The 21992-nt window shown below is 50.4% G+C and overlaps 1 protein-coding gene across 2 annotated transcripts; it reads right to left on the bottom strand.

Annotated features, from left to right (window-relative positions):
- Positions 1–846: 846 nt before the first annotated feature.
- On the bottom strand, positions 847–21980 carry TOM1 (target of myb1 membrane trafficking protein). Of its 2 annotated transcripts, XM_077178516.1 has the most exons (16): positions 21839–21961; positions 15319–15459; positions 14229–14313; positions 12398–12476; positions 12083–12232; positions 11837–11971; positions 11441–11587; positions 10404–10520; positions 9815–9948; positions 9158–9191; positions 8514–8622; positions 7394–7514; positions 4977–5052; positions 2750–2809; positions 2373–2409; positions 847–2264 (listed from the first exon to the last, which is right to left on the bottom strand). In XM_077178516.1, exons 3-16 carry the CDS (start codon positions 14264–14266, stop codon positions 2116–2118), a joined length of 1386 nt encoding a protein of 461 aa, XP_077034631.1. In that variant the 5' UTR covers positions 14267–14313; positions 15319–15459; positions 21839–21961; the 3' UTR covers positions 847–2115. The 2 variants fall into 2 exon arrangements, with proteins under 2 accessions (XP_077034631.1, XP_054486959.1); XM_054630984.2 differs by lacking the exon at positions 15319–15459 and having other exon boundaries at positions 21839–21980.
- Positions 21981–21992: the final 12 nt, after the last annotated feature.

Below are 21992 nucleotides of genomic sequence, written 5' to 3'. Positions count from 1 at the left end.
GTGGGCTCAGGGCATCCCAGAGGCAGTAAGGAGGAGTTTGAACTCCCCATACTCAGGATATTCATTCACTCAGGATGTCTTTGTTTCTCCTTTCAGGGAATTTGCAGGGAGTGCTCTGAGGGAGCTGGAGGCACTGAGAGGGCATGAACCAGTGTTAAAGCATCACCACTGTGAACAGGCTGGTATGGTGCACAAATGCTGACGGGGCACCAGGAGTCCTTCCTTCCCAGCTGAGGCAGGCAGCCCAAGGCCAGGAACTGGCCAATGGGCTTGGCCTTGCTTCCTCTGGAGGCCTTCTGGCCCCACAGTTACAGAACCAGCCTTTGTTCCATCATGACCCTGCTCTTGCTTCCTCTCCTGCACGTGCTCCAGCAGGGGAAGCTCAGCCCTTTTGCCTTTTTTCAGATGACATTTTCAAATCCACTCAGCTTCCTTTAAAGGATCCCTCCCACAGCTCCCACTCAGCTGGACACTGGAGAGGTGGTATAGGTACAACTGAGGATGTCCTGTGGATACCAGAAGGCCCTTTAGTAGCAAATGTATTTCTTGCATGTCTTTATAAGTGACTTATGGGCTGCAAGGTGGGTATTCAGATGTGGTCACAAGACACAGAGGGAAAGGAGAGGAGGTAGCTCACCCTCTTGCTATTTTGAGATGGCCTGTAATCACCTCCCCACAAGACTGTAGTAAAAAGCAGGGAGCACCCTCAGCCCCCATGCTGTTCTCCTCTCAGCACCAGTGCCCTTGCCTTTTCATGGAAAGCAAATGTGGCTGCATGGTTTCATCCCTCTTCTCCCCACAGCATCCTCCCCTCCCCACCCCAGCACTGACAGTACACACCATGCCTTCAAGGGAGGCTCAAGGCTTTGCTCCTTTAATGTGCAGTAAAAAAAGACAACTCTCCCACACTCAACAAGAAATCCCACGAGCAGGAGCCCTGAGCTTGGCACCCTCCTCCCTGCCTTTCATTTACAAGTGGGCAGCATGTGCAGTTTGCTCTGAAGGGTTTTTCTCCCCATGCGCAGATGAACTTCTGGCTGCTGCAGGGCTGTTCTACTGACATGAGATGACTGATGTCTCACTTCCCCTCTGTGCTCACTAGCTGAACAAGCTTCTGCAGCAACAGCATGTTCCCACTGGTGTAACAATGCTGATGGAAGGGCCTCCTGCTTTAGGGGGACGCAGCTCTGTGACCCTGGCACACACAGCCATCCCAAGGGAGTCTGTAGCATTGGCCTGGCTCAGAGGGACTCCCCACACCACAGCACAATGTGGTGGAAGGCATCAGTGGAAGGGAGAGAGGGAGGTAGGATTGCACTGGGATAAAAGTAGGATAATGGAGAATTAAATTAACTGCAAATAGTTTGCTGAAGGCACATCCTGCCCCATGGGAGAGAGCCCCTTCAGCCTGGGGTACCGCTTGCAGTCCTGTGAGCTGCCAAGGGCTTGGACGACTGGCTGCCGTGCAATGGAAACATCTGGGCTGTGGGCAGGATTCTGGATAAACTGATGGGGAAAGGGAGGCGAGGAAGAGAAGGGGTTGTGAGTGGGAAGGTGTTGCATACCACAAGCACTTGTGCAAGAGAGGTTAGAGCAACAGGGTCCCTCTACCATTATTAGTGTTCCTCCTCGGCCACCAGTAATGCTTCACATCCCCTTGCTTTCCGGTCTAACACTGGCAGGCAGGGGGGCTGGAGATACATTCTAGGGGAGGGGTGAGGAAAGAGGCAGGCAGGAATGATTTCAGCAGCAGACTGCAGCCTCTCCTGTTTCTTGGGCAGGATCTCTAACCTACCTTACTGGAGAGTAGGATGGGGGAGCTTCTTCCAGAGCTTCTTCTGCTTTGCCCACTCTGTACCATAAAAAGAAAAGCCCACAACTACCACATTCTCTAGCAGCTTTGAAACCCCCTTTACAAGTCTACTGTATGATATCCCTAAACACAACAAAGATTATCTGAAGTCTGAAAGCAGCTTAAAAATAAAAACAACTCAAAGGTAAAACAGGAAGAGAATGGAGGAAGGGGACAGAGTCCTTCCTCTGCTGGCCCCTGGTTGGAGGCAAGCAAAACAGCACACACAGCCTCTTGCTCCACAGCACACCAGTCCATAGCATTCACAAGGCAAACATAGCATCATCTTCCTTTGCTTGCTTCCGATGTTGGCTGGCAGCAGGAGGGGAGAGGGACGTCCCTGCTGAGGAGCTGGACAAAGTGGGGAGGCGGTCTGCAACTTTTGCTCGCTCTTCCAGAAATTTGTCAAACTCTGAGGGCAAGAGAAGAGCAGAGCATTAGCAAAGAGGGAGGTCTGTGGAAGAGCCAAGGAAGTGCTGCTAGGAACAGTTAAAGACAAGGGCTGGCTGGCACATCTCACCTTCACTGGTGACACCTTTTGGATCCTCTGAGTCTCCCTAGCAGAGAAGGAGAAGGGCATGGTTAGAAGGAAGGTAGGTAAAGGCATCTCACAGATGTGATTCTTTGCACACAGAGAGACAGGACAGTGTTTCCCCCACTTCCACAGTACAGACATGTTGGAGAGGCCTTCAGTTCATTAGCTGTGGCTCCCAGAAGGCTGATGATGCTGTTGTGGTATCCCAAAGCCTGTGTCCCTGGCTTTTCCTTCCCTGGTCCCTCCCAGCAGTCTGTGCCACACATTCAGCGATGACAGTGCTGTTATACACTGCCTGAAGTCCAGCCCCACAGGAAACTCCAGCAGGACTGCTGGCTCCAAGAAGGCAGCCCCTCACTTACCACGTCAGTGGAGAGCCACTTTTCTATGTCTTCCATGAAATTGGCTTGAGGAACTGGTACCTGGGACAGAAAGAAAAAGGGCAGTGAGGCCAAGAAAATAGAGGATGTTCCAAGTAAATCCACTGGAATGGATTTGCAATGCAAAAAGAAAGCCCAACTCAGAAGCTCAGCCTCTCACTCCATCGTTCAGTCAGCTCAGGCCCATCCAAATCCAGCTGGTGCCACTACAAAGCTCTCCCCAGATATCTGTGCCATTGCTTACCTGCTTCCTCTGTCCCATCCATGCCCAGACACGCAGTTTCCAGGATACATGCCATTAAAAGCATCTGTGGTTTGGTGGTTGGCTTTGGGGTTTTAGGACTGGACCAGACTTTGCTTTTTGGTGAGGACCCACTAGGTGGAAGTTGTCTGCTTGTGTAGGCAGCCAGAGAACAAGAGACATGCATTTCTCTACACCTTCTCCCTCTACAAACCAGTGACAATCTGATGTCAAACTCTGCAATGCTGAAGATATTGGAGGTGCCAGGTCTGACAGCACACAAAGGGGGAAAGACACCTGCCAAGAACTGATTCCCTGGTATGATCATGGAGCACAGCAGGATTTGATATCACACCAAACTACTGAAACAGACCCATCAAAGAGGAAGTCATCTACAATTAAATTTTACTTCCAGTAGGGATGAGGCTAGCTCAGAAGAATTCATAGCCCTGGTCAATTTAAACAGCAAAGAGACATATTCCTAGTGGACAGAGGTAACCTTGAAAGAAACAAAGTCTGATTCAAAACCCCAGATCCTTTTCTCCAGTCATGAGCTCCTGAACAAAGCTGAGCAAGAAGCAGTCCTTGCTAGAGGCTCCCCAAGCAGAAGAATGAGAGAGTATTTGTGGGAATTTATTTATTAGTTTTCTAATATATATAGCTCCCTTGCCCTCAGGAAACACCAAGACCAAGAAAAAGAGCAACACCTTTGTACCAAAGACAGATTTCCTCAAACCAGGGAGCAACCACAGATAGTTATCACAGCTGGCAGATGGACGAATGGGAATGGAAGAGGATGTGTGAGATTAGGGAAGTTTCAAAGCAAACTGGCTGCCCAGAGAGGATCTCTTTGGGGTAGAAGTGCATTCAAGCCAACTGTACAGCATGTGGGGAAACTTCCTAGAGCAGACATCAGCTTGGGCTGTGCCCATTATAGGAAGACAGGCTAACAAGCTTCAGACCTAGGAGCGTCAAAACCTCTGTGTGCCTGAGGGAATGTAATTGCAGGAATTCCTGCTGCCAAAAGACCAAATTCAAATGCCTGAAAGCTCAATCATTAGTTACAGGAGGAGGCCTTCAACAGGGTTAAAGTCAGAATGTGTTTTCCTTCAAACAAGGCACCTTGTGTTAAGAAGGAGAGGCTGCAAGGAGAATGAATGGCAGCAGCCACCCTCATGATGCCACCAGCTATTGCCTCTGCCTCAGACACCCACCCCAAAACAGGCCATCCTCTAGCTCAGAGTGGCACATGCTCTCTTGGCCTCAGAGCTCCTAGGATTTTTTCCTACACATATATTTACTTGAGGAAGGACTGGCACACTGCCTGCTTCCTTCCCAAGCCTAGTCTCCACTACTGGCCCAGCCCAGGGTTGCTCCATTTCAGTTAGCAGTATCTGCTGATGTCTGCTGTGCATCCTCATGTGCTGTGCCAGTGATGCTTCTGTTTCAGCAGCCCCAGCCTCCTCCCTCCCTGCTGGCCCTCCACCACCTCAGATCTCACCATTCCTTGACGCATCATCCACTTTGTCAGTTGGGCTCCATCACTAGAGGCACCAGACTCCCCCTGGATGACAGAGAGTCTGCATTGCAGTGTGAGGGAGAGGGGAGGCAGTGGGGTTAAGGTGGGGGAAAGAATATACTGATACTGGTGGCCTACTTCTCTGATTGCGGAGAGAAGGTGACTGGACATGGAAATCTACTGAAGAGGAATAAAACATACATTTCCAGGTGGAAGTTTCCCTGGGGAGGGACATCCTTCAACTGCCTGAGGCAACCCCAGACTTTTCACAGTTCCTCACCTCAGGGCTTTAAAGAATGAGGTATGAGCCCAGCTAGGAAATGCAGGTTGGTAGAGACTGGGAGTTATCATCACTTTACTTTTTCCCAACAGACAGCACCCTTACTTCCTTGGTGAGCCAGGAGGTTACTCCCATTCCTGGTGATGCAGTAAAAGCTGTGGCCACTTACCGCTCCTGTGTTCTGCTGCCGGGCATCCAGGGCACCAGCAAGGCCTTTGGTGGCTTGGGGGTCTTCATACTTTACCCTGGAATCAGAGAGGGAGACAACAGGCTGATGAGATGCCTGAGAGTGAAGAGCAGGAACTCCTACATGACTGCACAACTTTTCATGCCTTGTCATTCTGCTACCAAGAGCTTCTAGAAAAGTATGCAAAGCCCTTGTTATAGGTGTAGCCCACCACAAAACAGACCAACCTACTCACTGGAACATTGTGGGATACAACAGGACAGCCCTGGCACAGTGACAGAAGGATGACAAGGACTTACATGAAAACCAAGACACAGACTTACAGAGCTAGGTACATTAACCACAACCTTCACCTTCTTTAGGGTGGACTATAAAGAGAAAAAACTAACACAGACTGAACAGAATATTACAGATATTTCAGAAAGGACTTGAGCAACAGGCCCTCACCTACATACTCACCTATCTTCACAGACACAAACAGCTCAAAACCAGCTCTTTAATACCACGTGAGAAGTGATGGTGGCAGAGATTCACTAGCTATGCTGGCCATAGGTGAGACTGGATGATCAGAAGAGCTTAGTGTTGCTTCCAAGTCTCCAAATGCACCATTACAGCAACCTCTTTTCACACACAGTCATGCCTCACCCATAATTTCCCTCATCCCAATCCTGTGTCCCCTCTAGGCTGCTACTGCACATGACAATGCCACACATCACCGTTTGATCCATGCCGAGTGGGGAAAACTCTCCATGCTAGGAAAATGAAGCCTTTCACAGAAACTCTCCACAAGTTTCCTCTCCAGCTGTTCCCAGGCCCAATCCCACAGATCCAGCAGACCATCAAGTGGAGCTGTTTTTGCTGGGGGCCAGGGGCTTGGGCCACCGCCGCTCAAACTTCTCAAAGAAGTGCTCATCAGTGAAGGGGCCGCTGTGGACAATGGCATCCAGGATGAAGTACAGCGCTGCTATCATGCCACTGATGAGGAAGAATGGCAGGAAAGGCTTGAAGTGCCTTAAGCACTCCCTCACTGAGACACACATGAAGCATGGGGGGTCAAGAACAAACCCCAGAGGCTCTGCCAGCACGTCCTGTTCGGGAGCTGTAGAGCAATAGGTCTGTTCAAGTGGAGGGAGACACTGAGAGCAGAGGCTCTCAGTGAAATGTGAAGCCTGAGCCACTAGAGGTTACCTGGCAGGAGTACAAGTGCAGGCAGGAATAAATAGAAGATGTCTTGTTACTTGTGCAGAGATCATAAGCCTCGGCCTGTTAAGGACTGTGCTACAGCAGAGAGGATACAATTCCACCTCTGTCCAGAACTCCAGCACTGAGCACATACCAGTGGCTCTGGTTTCAGCCCCAGACTGGGTGCTGTTGATACAACTGTTTTTGTGCTGGACTGCCTCTGTCCTCAGGCAGCACAACCCACAGTAAAAGCGGTGGGGAAACCCAGGGACAAAACACATGAAGTCATGTGTAGGCCATGGGTTTCCCCACCACATTTACCAGAAGCAGTCTGAGGCAGAGGAATGGAAGGAGACATCGTTAGGAGACCTTAACTTGAAACGTGTAAGAGACCTTAACTTGCTAATGGCCAGCTGCAGAACAAGGCACTCCAGTGGCTGCAGGAGTGCAGGAGCACAGGCCTTGGAGGGCTGGAGGCAGTGATGGGCCCGTGGGCTCTACTGCTTGGTACTCTATGGAGAGCAGTGAATGGCTCTGCCAGGCAAAGCAGCGTGAGATCAGCCACAGTCTATAAACCCAGGGGATCTGGTCAGCACAGCTCTTGCCAGCTCCTCCAGAACAAGGATTCAGGAATCCACTCTGCAGTGGAGAAGGCCTCTTTAGTTCAGCCAGCACTATGGAGACCCAGCTCTTAGTGCTTTACAAATGCACCATGGAAGAAGAAACATCAGTCCCACTTGCCAACAGGGAAGCTGAGGCACAGAACAGTGCCCTCTTGCAAGCCACAACGGACTGCACTCTTCCTGCACTCCAGCTCAATACTCTGTTAGGCTGAATCAGTACTCAGCAATTCCCAAATTCAACATCATCCCAGTCAGGACAGATGACTTCAGAGGCAAACAAGAAAACTGAGCCAGTCCCACTTCACACTTTCATTCCCAGACACTGAATCTCCCAGAACATGTGGGAGACCAATTCCTTCTCCCCATGCCCAGAGGAGGGGAGATGATGGAAGCAGGAAGGGGAGATGATGGAAGCAGGAAAAAGGACTGGGAGCACAGAGCTCGTGCTACAAACACTGTGTGTGTGAAGAGTGCATTTCTGTTTCATCCTGCTGTCTTCCAGGAACTGCTGCTGGTCGGGGTGTAGCCCCATTTTCCCTGAGCCCTTGTCCTTTGCAAGAAGGCAGAAAGGACAGAGCAAGCTGTTCCACTCACCCTTTGCGCTGCTCAGCCAGCGAGCTGCCACGGGTCAGGGCAAACATGTCAAAGTCTTCCTCCAGCTTGCCACAAGTGTCGAGGGAGTGCAGCCCTGCACTCACACTGCTTGAGCCCAGGTCTGTGGGAGAGAGAGCAGGGTGAGCAGGCAGCACAGAACAGTAAAGGGAGGACTGTGGGCTTGGAGAGTGCTGGATGGAAAACTGTCATCAGAACAGGCTTAACTACTCTAGGCCCACTCCTCCATCCTGCTCCTCAGCTGCAGCACAGTCTATGCATGTGTGCAGTTGTGGGGGAAGTAACAGAAGCTATTTCTTTGCCCACTCAGTAGATATTTTTGGCTCAGTTTCAGACAGAAGCAGCAGCATGAATTTACTGATGCTGGAGGCTAGATGTTCCTGACCATCTTAGACAACTCTGGAGGGAATTGCTCCATAACCTCTGGAAGAAAATAACCTGTGCTTCTGGGCAAGCACCTCTGAGACAGATGAGTGGATTTTCGTGACTCAGACATCATCCAAAAAACACTTGACTTGAAAAATATCTCAGCTGGCTTGTCTGTTAAAAGTCTGGTGCCAATTTTCTGCAACTGCATCTAGGCAGTGCTACGTAGGCTGTTGGTATGTCTTGAAGAACTCCCAGGACCCCTCAGGTTTTTTGAGTAAACGACCTGTCAAATCCTGGGTCCTGGGCCCAATAAGCTCATGGCTGCCTTTGCAGCATAGCTTCAACTGCTCTACTTCTTTCAGACCTCAGTGGTGAACCTGACACCACACAGCAAGAGAGGCAAGTAAGCAATGCTGCCAGGCATTGCAAAAGGAGCAACTTTATCCCCAGTCTTGCCAAAGGCCAGGTCCTTAGCCACAGACTAATGCTGAGATCCTTCTTAAGTCATGGCCACCTCCTGCACTATGTGAGGTGAGGATGCCAAGACATATGCTTGAGTGCCTTGGGGCATATACAAGTTTCTTCATGAATTTGTTAGTTGAAAACACATGGCATTTCTCTAGGTTACACTAGGAATCTGACTTAATAATTTTGGGAGATGCTTCAAGGGCAGGAAAGGATTTTCAAAGCAGCACAGGAGAAAGACTGAGGGGAAAACCGCATAGCAACACACTCATTCCAGCCAGCTGAGAGGAAAGGTTGCTGGTGACTTCAGGCTGTTTCGGTGCTGAAGGAGTATTGGGTCCCAGGTCAATCAAGCTGTTCTCTGCCTCATTTGATGCCTTTGGAAGAAGAAAAAAGAAGATGGTGGAGAGTTTCTGAAGCTTGGATACCCTGACCCTACAATCCTAGCTCATTGATACTGGAGAGGAAAGCCCTTCTGCACCCATTGAAAGATATCAGCTGTGAAGAGGGAGAAGAGGGACAGTGATCAGAGAACTGGCTAGGAATAGTGTCCCAGGGCAGCATATGCCTGGGTAGCCAGCCTCCTAGCTCTGCTGGATGTCAGTAAGTAGGGTGAATGCTGGTTCAGAGGACAGGGTAGTGCTCAGAGTAGGCTCATATGGGAATTGGAATCTCATTATTCAATAACTATAACTGCTGCTGCTCTGCTCTTGCTCTTTGGGCAGGGAAGGCGAGGTTTGCAGCGGAAATGGAGTGTCCCATGTACCAGGTGCTCTGGTGCAGCTTGGTTGGGAAAGCAAAGCCCACCATTTCTAAATGGGGCAGACTGAACCTCCCTGCAAGTCAGCAGGGCACTGCTAGACCTGCAGGATGCAAACCAAGCTGCAGAGAGGGGCAGTTGCTCTGAGTTACCTTAACAGGCTGTCCCGTCCGAAGTCGCTCGAACCTGCAGGAAAGGTGACAGCATGCATTTCAGTAGTGTGGGCTCATTCACCCACAGCCCAAGAGACTTTTGGTAAGACTTGACACAGTCTGCCCTTTCCTACCCACTAGGAAAGGGGAACTATGGCTCAGTGCCCAATTTCCCCTCAAGATACCACAGTAAGACCCAGAGAATTGATGTCTCCGGAGAGGTGGTGTGAGAAAGCTTCTTAGGACCTTCCACAGTTACTTGTAACTAACAGCTCTCCTTTACAGTTCATCTGGGGATGAGCTAGCAAAGATGTGTTTGTTGAAATGGAAGAAAAAAAAAGCAGTGCTGATCCCATCTGGGCAATTCCTTTCTGTCTCCATCTCTCTCAGAGCTAGAAAACCAGCTCTTTCCATGCAGTTGCCTCCTTCTTTTGGGTTATGCCACAGGGACATCTTTATACCCCATCAGGAACTTACACAGCAGCTTTGAAGGGGCAGGACTCAGTCAGCAAAAATTGAGAACATTTGGCTTTGTTCTCAAAGATGGATGATACAGACTGATACGTCTCGAGTATTATACTCTGGGTGGCATAGGCAGTCTTCAAGGGCAGTAAAGTCTTGTGGGAGAGCAGGGAAGAGAGGGGAGGAGAGAGGTACCTTTCATGGCGCAGAAACACATTATTGAGGTTGTCATTGATGAGGAGCAACTCCTCAGTGAGTTGCTCATGGAGGACACGGGGAATCAGCTCCAGGACTCGCTGCTGCATGGCTCTGCATGTCCGATTCAGCTCCTGTTCAAAGCAGGGAAAGTCACCACCCACAAAGGTCACAGTACGGCTGAGCACTCACAAATTTGGAATTCTGACTGGAACACAGATTCCAGAGGCTACTGGGATCTATCAGGAACTGCTGATGGGCAACAAATATTTGGTGTGAGAGGTAAATTGAGTCTAAGCTTTACATAGAATAATTGTATGCTTTTTGTATTACACATTACCCAGAAAGAAAGGCCCTTGTGGACTACAAACTCCCTTGTGAAATAATTCCAGCCTTGGCAATGCAATTTTCATCCACCATTGAAACTCTACTGTCCTTGTGTTTCCCTTATCCTTTCATTCCCTGATAAGCCCCACACTAAACTGTCCAGTTGTTCCCCACACCTGGCCTGCATTGGGCCTCAGTCCATCAAGTCACTGCTAAATTGTGCTGCATGTGCCAGCCCTCCACCCTGCCCAGTGTTCCTTACTTGCAGCAGCTCCAGGTCAGAAGGCTCGGCCTGGGATGGCACCAGCTCTGTTAACATCTCTGACATCACCTTTGTGTTCCCATTCACCACTTCCAGCTCACTGCGCAGCTTCCCGATCTGCAAAAACGAAGTGGAGTGACAGCTCTGCCAGGGGAGGCCGGGGACATGGCTGAGGTAGCTCTGAAGGCAGGGAATGGCACCACGTGTGCATGCCTGTTCACAGCCACTGGGGAGTTCATTTGTCACCACTCATTTTAGCTCTCAGGAGCTCCCAGCAGGCAACCCCTCCATGACTTAACATCAAATTCATTTGCTGGTAGCAGCTGCCAGGCCCTCACCTGGGATCTCGGCCTTGATTTTTAATAGCCAGCACATGCTGCTGGTATGATTCAAATCTCTCCTCAGCTAACAGCTCCCATGTGGTAGCCATTTAAATGGTTTAATTTCCAAAGTGGTGTAAGACAGGGGAAAACAATTAATTCCTATTCAACAGGAGAGCCTCAGCTAAGTGTGTAGTTGAAGCTTTAGTCCTCTGGTTTACAAGCTGCTGCTGAGCCTCTTTAGAACAGTTTCTACCCTCTGTTCTGCAAGGGAATGCAAAATACTGACAGCTAGGAGTTTGGTGCTGAACATGGTGTTGTATGAAGTCAGGGTGAGGAAGAAGAAAAGAGGATGGGGAAACAAGTGAGGAAGCCCAAGCCTTTGGAAACCACATAGCCAGATAGGGTTGATTCATATAAAGTAAGCAGTGAGGCAAGATAAACAAAGATGATAAGGAGGCATCATGTCTCAGCACCCCACTTCCTTCTACCTGCAAGCAGCCCTGTCTTAGGGAAATGTTGGTTGCAGTATCCCAGTTAATCACTGTGACCACAATGGAGCTCTGGGGAGCTCTCAAAAGACTGTACTTTAGAGGAACAGCTTTGTGAAGACAGAGGCTCGGGCAGGACCAGTACTGCAGTCCCAGAACAGTGTCTGTGAAATAGCTTCAAACACAAGAAGAGTCAGCAACATCCTGGGACTTGTGTCCAACTCACCTGCTCTGGTGTGGGTGTGATGGGCGTGTCGCTGGATGTGCCTCTCCCGGGGGGCAGGGTGACAGGGTGGAGGATGGACTCCATCTGCTGAGGGGAGTTGACTGCAGGTGAGGTCTGTCCAGATTGAGAGTTGGAGCTATACACAGTCTACAAAGGTGGGGAAAGTGACAGAGAGAAGGAAATGTTAGACACACACACACTTGGCAGGACAGTGCAACTAGAGGAGAAATATTGATGGCAGCTCCCCAGCTGGTCCCAACAGCTCTTGGCTGTCCTGGAGCTTCTCACATTTCACACCCAAAAATCCTCTAAATTCAAGACAGAGTTCCTGAAATCTCCTCATTGCTCCAGAATGGCAGCTGCCCAACATTCTTCTCTTCAGCAATGCTCCCATACCCTCTGTGGTGTGTGGATAGGTGACAGCATGTCCAGATCAGTCATAGGGAACTCCAAACCCTTCCGTCTCAGGTCTTCATAGACAGCAACGACACCAGTCAAGTCTGGAGAGCTGCGGAAGGCATCTGCCCAGGACTGGGGAGAAAGAGACAGTACAGCCCATCAGCACGTACAACAGCCTTCTGTACAAACACCTAAAGACACATACTGTCTGCATGGTGCAGATGCTCACACTTCTTGGCTCACCTGGATGAGGGTCAGCACCTTGTCATGCACTATGGCAGGTGGATTGTTCTTTGGCAGGATTGTTCTCACCAGGACACCTTCTACAAAGTCCTGGCTGGACACAAGGATGTGGAAACGATGGCCGCAGTTCTTGACGCAGGTCTCCAGGACCTTCAAAGGCAATAAAGCATTAGCTGTAGCCTTCTCTGTCCTCATGTGTTAGCCTTATTGGCTTTAGGTACATGAGTCTGTTCAGCATGTATGCTAAAACCTGTGTTCAGCACTCAGCTTTACAGCAGGGTATCACAGAGAAGAGAAAGAGCCCTGACTGCTCACCGTCAAAGCCAGCATAACTTCGTGGAAGTTCTTATTCCCTACAATTCTCTTCTTAATGGCTCGGAATGCATCTTTGGGCCTGAAGGAGAAATGAGATGAAGAAAGATCATCAAAAGGTTGAGGCAAAGAAAAACAGCCACAGGTTCTGGATGCCTCATACTCAGCAGGTGTCCCTCTTCACCATGTTTTCAGCATGGCTTGAAGCAGTGATTGGTAAAGCAGCTTTTGCTTGTGGTTCTGCAAGAGGAGTGAGGTTGGCTGATCATAGAATCATTTAGGTTGGAAAAGACCTTTTAGGGTCATCGAGTCCAACCATAGACCTAACACTGCAAAGTCCACCATTAAGCCATGCCCCTGAGTGCTATTACTGAAATTAGAGGCCTCTGTGCTGATGTCTGCAACAGGTCAAGGTGTTCAGGACACAAGAGAGAACAGACTAAAAACAATGCTAGAAACACACTCCTGGGGGGTAGAGCAAAATCCCATGGCAGAGAGACTGAAGAGGAGGAGATCACAGAAAAGCTTGGCATGGGTTACAAACAGGAAGGAGAGACCAATCTGCAGCAATTCCTGTGTTACTCAAAGAGGAGCTATTTAACATTTCCCCAGAGAGAAGGATGCTCAAAAGCTGCAGGAGAGACACACTGGCAAAATCTTGCTTGTATGGGGCAGGTGGGTAAGAGAGCAACAGTATAGCAGGCCCTGATTAACCATCCTCAGAGGGGAGAAACACCATGGTCTCAGTCCACTGTGGTCTTAAGAGGGCACAAATGAACCAGATTCAGAGCACAGGAGGAGAAGCTGAGCTGGAAGAGCAGCGGTGCTGGAGGAGAAAAGTGGGGTGGAGACACTGACTCAGTGAGGAGGGCAGAAGTGTATTGGCCTGTGGGGCAGCCTGGTGTCAGTGGATGGGCCTTAGCAGGACAATAGGAGAGCCTGTCCAGCTGTGTTATCAGGTGCCCAGACCTGAAAGCAGCCACAGCTCAGGCCTGAGAACTGTGGACAGAGACAGATGTATTTGCACCGTGGGGATAGTGGAAAAGGAGTGGTGACAGATCTGTAAGTAGAGGTGTTTGACTTTGTTTCCATACATGTGAAGCTGAAAACTGGGCTTGCTAATCCTCTGTCAACATCACTGTGGGGTAGGACAGCAGGAGTAAAACCTACATGTTTTATTCCATGTAGCACCTTCTTTTTTACATGCTGCTCCTGATATCTCCACTGTGAGAAGGAGCATTCTCCCTTGAATTCAGTGGCAAATCCCCAGCTCCTGAGTTAACAAGTCTGGCAGATTGATGAACATCTTCCTGTAGGGAGAGGGAGAAAAGAGCTCCCCCACCCACTTTGTGTGTTTTTGAGTGACTGTACATGAAAATACCTGAGAAGAAGCCCAAGAAAGACTGGCACAGTAAGAGGACTGAATAGCAGCCTGAGATTTCCCCCTCTTCTCTCAGTCACCAGCCTTTAGATTTTTACATTCCCAGAGGAGAGAAAGAGAAGGGTATGAAGGGGGAATAAATCAAAGTGGAAGAAATGCAAATATGCCTTCTGGAGGTGGGAGGCAGCCTGGCTTGAACAGAGGGCTGTCTGGGGACCCTGAAGGCCTGTTTGAATGGCTCCTGGCACACCAAGATTATAGAAAAGCATCTAATAAATGCTCTGACAGCTTTGCTACATCTCTAGGTCTCCTAGCAGAGTCTTGTCTCAGGGATTGCTGGGAAGCCTAGCTTATTACCTCCAGCAGTGCATGCTACTACTGCAGCCTAGGATGTGGTGTTATAGGGAATTCAGGGACCTGCCCCTGAATATGGGCCCTTGCCAGCTCCCTTACCCTTCTTCAGTCTCGTTAATGATGTCACAGATCTCCATGTTGAGAGCCCAATCCTCACTCCGCAGGGACCCATCGGTAGCTCTCTCTGAAAAACAGAAACCAAGGTGAAGAGTAGCCCTGGCACTCTTAAGCTCCCACAAGACCCCAGGCCCCAGCCTGCTTCTCCCTTGCTGCCACTACAAAATATAAGGAGGCAAATTCATGGCAAATTCTGGGTCACCAAGTGCTCCCCACTAGGTGTCACCATGGCAGAGCACACTGCTGGGATGGTGGGTGCCCAGCTTTGCCCATGCCACCAATGCTACTGACATTACAAACAGACTCTGTGTGACCTCTGGTGCCCTGCACATGAAGGGAAGGGGCTCAGCATAACTTCAGCTCCACAGCTAAAGAAAAGGGGGCTTATTTGCTTTGTTCCTGCAAGGCCAGAAACTGTTGAGTTCAGCCCACTCACCCTGATACAGATCTAATGCAAATAGCTCCAATTATTGGTTTGTACCACTTAAGTAGACAAAAGAATCAGTCCCCTTTTTTTTGTACACCAGCTCTATAAAAACAAACAAGCAAACATAGAAAACCAAAGCAGGGTTTCTCTTGTTTAATATTTACACCTTTCCCCTGAACTTCTGGCCTCTAGGGAGTGTGGGCAGAAGCAAACTGCAGGCTGAAGTTGAAGCAATATTGTTCCAGCTTTGATTATGTCCCCTTTAATTAGGAATTCCTCAGTCAGCCTTGATGTTATTTATTCAAGGCAGAGATTTGGGAAATGAGCAGCTATTACTGGGAGCACCAGTGCCTCCACCCTGTAATCATCCATGTCTCAGTCCTAGCTATGCCTTTGACTGATGCCTTCAGGAACACCACCAGTAGAGAATGGCCAGTGGGGCCAGAAGGACCCAGGCACTCCCAAGACCACAGGGAAACACAGACACAGCTAATGGCAAGCAGATGACAAGAACCATCCTTTCCAGCTCTCTCATCCTACAAAACTCTTGACTTAGCACTGGGGCAAGAGAATTAAAACTGGCCAGACCTGTTCAGCACTTACCAGGTGCTCTTCAGGAGAGCTCAGTCCCAGCAAGGTACTTACAGAAATGCCTGCATTTTCAAAACTGCTGTCCCTGCAAAATCTGCGGCTCTCCCTCGCTGCTGTGGGTTCTCTACCCCTTTAGAGAGGTCCTTCCTCTGCAGAGCTGCCTTTTTCTGCTTTTGACCCAGCAGCTAATGATCCCTGTGTAGGAATGAAATCAAATGCCCATTCACACAGTACTGAGATAAGGCCGTAACACAGGAAGAAGATTTTTTAACTCCTGCCTGGGTAAGCACATCCATCATGTCCTGTTTAGGGTCAGGCACAGAGCTATTCACAGCACTGTGCAATGCAGCCTCTTACACGTGTCCCTCCCACAGATTGCACACCACAGTGTGAAGCTATCTGCATCTTATCACAATCCAGCCACCACCTTTTCTGTTGGCTACAGAACGCATTGATTACACAGTGATTATGGTGATGACATTGTGGCCACAGCCAGATGGAAGAGGGCAGACAGGGAAGGAGAGTGGCAGACTGTTCTTGATGCTCTTCCACCTTTCCAAAGGTCTGGCTATTACTGGAATAACCTTAAGGCTCCTTGATTCAGGTAAACTTTTGTCACTTTGAGTATTAACTTTACATAGGGATCCTTATCTCTGGCAGATCCAAGCTTCCTCAGTGAGGCACAGGAGGAAGGATTGCACTGGGTGATCCGGTGGAGAATACATCCAGGGCAATAGACATGTCTGGTGCACCAGAGCATGTACCAGCCAATGGGGGAAACTGTGGTAACACATGAGGGAAAATATTTTCCACTGGGGTTCCTTTGGGATCAGGACACAGTACAGAGCTCCAGGTTTCCTCCTGCCCTGGGACAACAGCCGTGCTGGCAGGCAGGTTGCAGCTCAGGTCAGTCTGATGGGTTTGGATCATGTGGTCACAAAGCCCCCCTCACTTGCACTCTCCTCCAGGATCCCCTGCTCATGACACATCATGGTTTGAACAAGTCAGAAGTTTCCCTGCACTGTTTGCTGCCACTGGCAATGAATCACAGAAATCCACTACATGGGGGTTGCTCTGCTGAAAGTGAAGTCTACATCCACTCTTCTCACTGCACATGGAAGGAAAAACCCACAACTTGGGAACAGGGCTGAGCCTGCTTGGAAGCTCTGAGCTGCAGAAAAAACAAAGGACAAAATAAAACCTGCATTTAACCATCAATCCTTGCTGTTCAAATCTCCCCAACCTTCCTTCGCATTGTACACAAACATGAATTTAATCTGCAAACACCCTTTCCTCACTTCCCAATGTTTGGTGGCACACAGTAACCTGCTCCCCACCACCCTTTCCCTCCAAATGCACCAATCCTGCCAAGGTCAAGCAGCAGGTTTGCTTTTCAGAAAGGAATGTAAATAAACCATGTGTGTTCCTTCACCTGCCTGGCCATTTAGGGGAAAACTGGGCTTCCTCAGAAGTGACACACCCTGCCCCTGTTACCCCACAATGTCGTGGCCATCCTGCTGCCATCACCCCAGTTCATACACTCATCAAGGGAGAGCTGCAGGAAAGCACCAAACCTGCCATAAACACAACACAGGGTCACAAAATGCAAAGCTGGAAGAGCAGTATTAGAGCATATGGAAAACAGGAATGTGACCCTGAGGCAATTCCAAGGACAAAAGGCTTGAATTTACCCAGTACAAATTAAGGCCTGGCCTAGCTGGCATTGGGAAAGCTGGAGCTAATGCCCTTCTAATCCTCCTTGCTCTCTTCCAAGCTGTAAGGGGCTGTCCAAGCCTAGTAAGATATGGAGTTTTCTCCAAAATCCTGAACTTTGCCCTTCTGTAAAGCCTGCAGAAGGGAAGGAAACAAAGTTTAATTAGTCACATGAAGGATCAGGGTGGCTGGCCCCATTTCATGAGCTGTAATTAGCACATGAGCTGTCTGCTCCACACGAAATCTGAGCCTGGGATGGCTGGGGATAGCGACAAGTCCCTAAAAAGAGCGAGCACAGGAGGCAGGGCACTGTCACACACCCAGCACTCTGCCTGGTGGTCATCAGGCAGCATCTACTTGTGTGTGTTACCAGCTGAGCCTGACCTGCAGCAGGGAATTCCCCTGGCAGAGGTTATCGTGAGCCTGCAAATGCCATTCCCCATCCAAGCCCCAAACCATCGGCTGCTGAATGTACAGGAGGCCCTTCATGGGGCTGCTCCAAAGCCACATCGTTTTGGCAGCCAGTCCAGCTCCCCGGGTGTGACAGCATTGGGGTTTGTCTGATTCCAGTCTGCTGCCTCACAAATTGCTCAGATGGACCCAGAACTGTGCAGGACTGTGGTACGGGTTGAACCAGAGCATGGGCTCTTTTCCTGCATGGCACTGGATGTGCTCCTGCTGACTGCAGCTAGGTGATAAAAGTTATTTGGAACCAGCAGATAATGAAGAACTCCAAACACTTGGCATAACTGGTGCAAAGGATCTGCACACTGCTTTGTGCTATGAGTACATTTCACAAGTTTGCTTCTTTTCAAGGTTATTATGTCTGCCCTGGTGGCAGGGGAGAGCAGACTGTGCAGCTGGGGATCCCACTCAGCTGTCCCTGCAGCAGCACACCAGCAGTGCAGAAGTGTGGGGAAGTACAGGAGCCAGGGACAGAAGGTATTGTGCAGGCTCCTGTCCCCTTTGCTCCCCACTCCAGACCTGAAGCACCCATAACCAGCCAGATGCCACTCAGAAATCCTTTGCCTGATATGCTCTGTGCCTCCTCCAAGTGAAGCCTTCAAACCATGCTCCCTGCAGTGCTTCTTGCTGGCTCTAAGTTCCTCAGCAAAGCATCAAGCACCTTCTCACCCATTTCAACAGGCGTTTGAGGACACCAGCAGTTCATGGCATGAGACAGCTTAGGCTCAGCAGAAAGGAATGCAAGATATCCCTTCTTCCAACTTCATTTCAGTTCACAAACTCACAGGCCCAAATCATCCTGTACAAGCCTTGTGCTTTTACTCCCCTTGAGGGAACTTCAGCACCAGCTCTGTCAGGACTTCACCATTTAGCTGTTTCCTTCCCCCAAAGCCTGAGAGCACAGCGTGCATTCTAGAGCGACCAGAGATACGGCTCCAAACCTAATTCAAGGATGGTGATGGACACAGACTGCGCTGACACAGTGGTGTGGGTATGTGTGTCTCTGAACTCCTGCTCCTTTCCTGTGAATCAGCTCAAATTCTCAGGGATCAAGTGACTCTTCAACTGCTGTGTTTGCCCCTTTTACTCCAGACAGAGGAGGCACAGAAGACAAGGCAATGACTTTTTGAGAAGCACAACCTTGCAGGGACCAGAAGATCACAGAGGGGTGCAGCAACACCTGCAAGGTGGGATCCAAAAGGTTGTGGTGATTCTTCTTGTATATTGTTTTGCAACTGCCTCTCTTCCTCACCCAGGAGCCCTACTTACTTGCTCCCTCTTTACAGCCTCGACTTTTCCTGGTCCTCATGCTTAAAATAACCCCTGTCCATAAAAAACATCTGTGTCATCTCTGTGCTACACCGTTACTTCTATCCCTTGCCTGCTGCCCTCACTCACTGAAATAACCTGCCTGTGTCCCTTTTGGTATTGCTATAATTACTAGTTATTTTAGACTTCCAGGGTGAGGAGAGAGCTCACGTGGTGGTTTCTTCTCCATTCTCTCACTTAGAGACAATTCACCTCCTTGGAATTAGATTTTCCATTTTGAAAATGGAAAAAAGCTTCTCTTAGCTCCTAGATGGAGGCATAGTGGAGTTCCCTTTCCAGAGGGGAATCTGAACTATGATGCTTTATCACTCTTTGGAAATTTTCCCACTGGTGTTTAAAAAAACCCACCACACAACAGAAGCAAATACAAAAAATCCCAAACAATTGAGTCTGTATTCCTCCTGGGAAGAGACATCACAGTGCAAAAACAGGAGAGGCAACTTTTGTGACTAAATCTCAGAACTGTGAGTAAGAAACTAGAAAACCTACTCCTCTGCAACTGACTCATTCTGTGACAGATCACTGAGATTATCTGAGCATTGCTTTCCTAGTCAGCAAAATAAATGGGTCTTACTAGATTAACATTAATGAAGGAATTTGAGAACGTTGCTGCAGTGGCCACAGAGGACTTTTTTTCCCCTTAGCCTTCATCTAAAGCTATTTTAGACTTTATAAGCTATATCAAGCATACGTGACTTTGCCCAAATAATTTACAAGGACGGAGCATTATCTTTCTGCAGACAGCCCAGGGCAGCAGCACTGTGCAGGTTTGGTGATCAGGCTCAGGGGTTGGACACACAGCTGACACAGACCTACCAAACGAGTTTGGGGAAGTCATGTTTGTGTCCCAAATTAAGCAGGGAAGATAGCATTTATCCACATCCCCAGGATGTTGATAGGCAATGTTCATATTCATATTTTCAATCACCACCCCTTTCAAGTCCTCCAGAGAGTTCCTTTCTCATGTGCTGTAATTCCTCCACTTCTTTGGACTTCCATAGCCCCAGTAAACCCCCAGCCAGTAAGAACTCCCAAGAATCACACCTCTGCTTCTCACCTCCTCTCGGACACTTTTGAAGTATCTTTTCTTTTTTCCTCTTCTTTGGTGTTGGTCTGTTGCTTGGGAATCCCTTATTTAATTGTAACAAAGCCTAGAGGTATAACCCACTTACAATCTGGTTACTAAACTGACCAGAAGATCTGTGAGGCAACTTTCAGATTGCCTCTACCCAAACACAAGGACATATCTGATACACTCACTGAGGGAACAAAGAGCATTCATTCAGGAAAGAGCAGGAGACGGCTTCTTCTAGAACATGTGATTAAACATGTGATGTTCTGGGGGTATATTGAAGATCATCTGGAGGATTTTGATAACACAAAGTCTTCCCTGATGATCCTTCCACCACCTGGCTGTAATGGATCTCACCTATCTGTCCCAACACCAGAGTGGCACATCACAATGCCCCGGACACACTTTGGGAAAGTTTTAGGGTAGCCTCTAAAATCATTATAATAAAAGCATTAATTAAAGCAGCTGCTTGCTCTGTTCCCACCCCAGGCACAGCCTCCTATTCACCCATACAAGGACACCAAAAAGACTGAATGTGGGACCGGATGTTCACAGCAAACAGCAAAGGTCTGACAAGCAGTGAACAGCAAGAATGAGCAAGTGCATGAACTCACAAGTGGAGAGTTTAAATAGGCATCAGCCTTCAAGCACAACTTCAAGGCTCTTAGGCAATACAACACGGGAACAGAGAGTCTTCATTCTAAGCATTTTAAGAACTGCATCCCTGCTCTGACACCAGTGCGGCTGTTGACAGTCTTCTTCTCTCTAACTGTGGCATCTCTGCTCCACTTTCTCAGGCCACATCCTTCTCCCATGTTCCCCATCTGCCCTGAGCACAGGGACTGCAGGACACCCAACATGTGCCCATGGGTCTGCCAGGGCACAGGGTGGGTGCTGTGTTCATTGCGGGAGCTGGTGCTCCATGTTGTGAGCCACAGCCAGATGGAAGAGCTCGTGCTGCAGGAGCCAGGGCAAGGCCCTGCCAGGCTCCGCTTGTCCCACAGCTCAGTGCGGGGAGGCTCAGGGCAGGCAAACACCCCCAGCTGCCCAGCGCTTGAGTCCTTCGGGTAGGGGACACTGGTCCCACTGGGCAAGCCCAGCCTGAGGCTGCTGTCCCCACAAGTGTGCTGTCCCCACAGCCCTGGCTGACCCCATCCCACAGCCCCGCTGTGCCCACAGCCCTCACTGACCCTGTCCCACAGCCCTGCTGTCCTCGCAGCCCCACTGTCCCTGCAGCCCTCACTGACCCCATCCCACAGCCCTGCTGTCCCCGCAGCCCCACTGTGCCCGCAGCCTTGCTGTCCCCACAGCCCGGCTGTCCCTGCAGCCCCGCTGTCCCCGCAGCCTTCACTGACCCTGTCCCACAGCCCCGCTGTCCCCACAGCCTTCACTGCCCCCGTTCCACAGCCCCGCTGTCCCCACAGCCTTCACTGACCCTGTTCCACAGCCCCGCTGTCCCCATAGCCCCGCTGTCCCCACAGCCTTCACTGACCCCGTCCCACAGCCCCGGGCTCTCGAGGCCGCCCCTCATGCCACCGCGGCTCACGCACCCCGTTCCCGCCCGGCCGCGATAGGCTGCCCTGGCTGGAGCCCAGCCAATCAGCAGCTGCCCGAAGCCCCCGAAGAGGCGCGGGCGGGAATGGCCCCAAGCCAATCACGGGGCTCGGCGATGCAGGGGGCGTGGCGCGGACCACCGGCCTGCGGCCCCTTTAAACGAGCAAACTTCACCTCGCCACCCCGAGACCCCCTCGCGCACGGATTGGCTGGCGGGGCCCCCGACGGAGCCGCCTCGGGCTGCGCGCTCGCTATTGGTCCGCAACACCCGTCAGTCAGAGCAGAACTCTCCCCTGATTGGCCAGAGCCCTGCTGGTCCCGCCGCGGAGGCGGGGGCCGGCGTTTCCCCGAGGAAGGGTCCGGCGGACGCCCCGGGGGCGCGGGGCCGGAGGGGCGAGCGGGGGCGCGGGGAGGGTCGGGGGGCGCGGATGCGGCTCTCACCGATGCGCTGCCCCACGGGGGAGCTGAAGGGGTTCCCCAGCAGAAAGTCCATCGCCGCCGCCGCCGCGCCGCGATCAGCTGACGCTGCCGCCGCCGCCGCTCACGTGACCGCGCGCCGGCCGGGGCGGGCCCCGCCGGGCCCCGCTGTGACGCC

Source organism: Agelaius phoeniceus, chromosome 5 (assembly GCF_051311805.1).
Source record: "Agelaius phoeniceus isolate bAgePho1 chromosome 5, bAgePho1.hap1, whole genome shotgun sequence".
Taxonomy (NCBI): domain Eukaryota; kingdom Metazoa; phylum Chordata; class Aves; order Passeriformes; family Icteridae; genus Agelaius; species Agelaius phoeniceus.
Note: the sequence above shows the minus strand (reverse complement) of the source record. Positions and strands in the feature narration are given on the sequence as shown.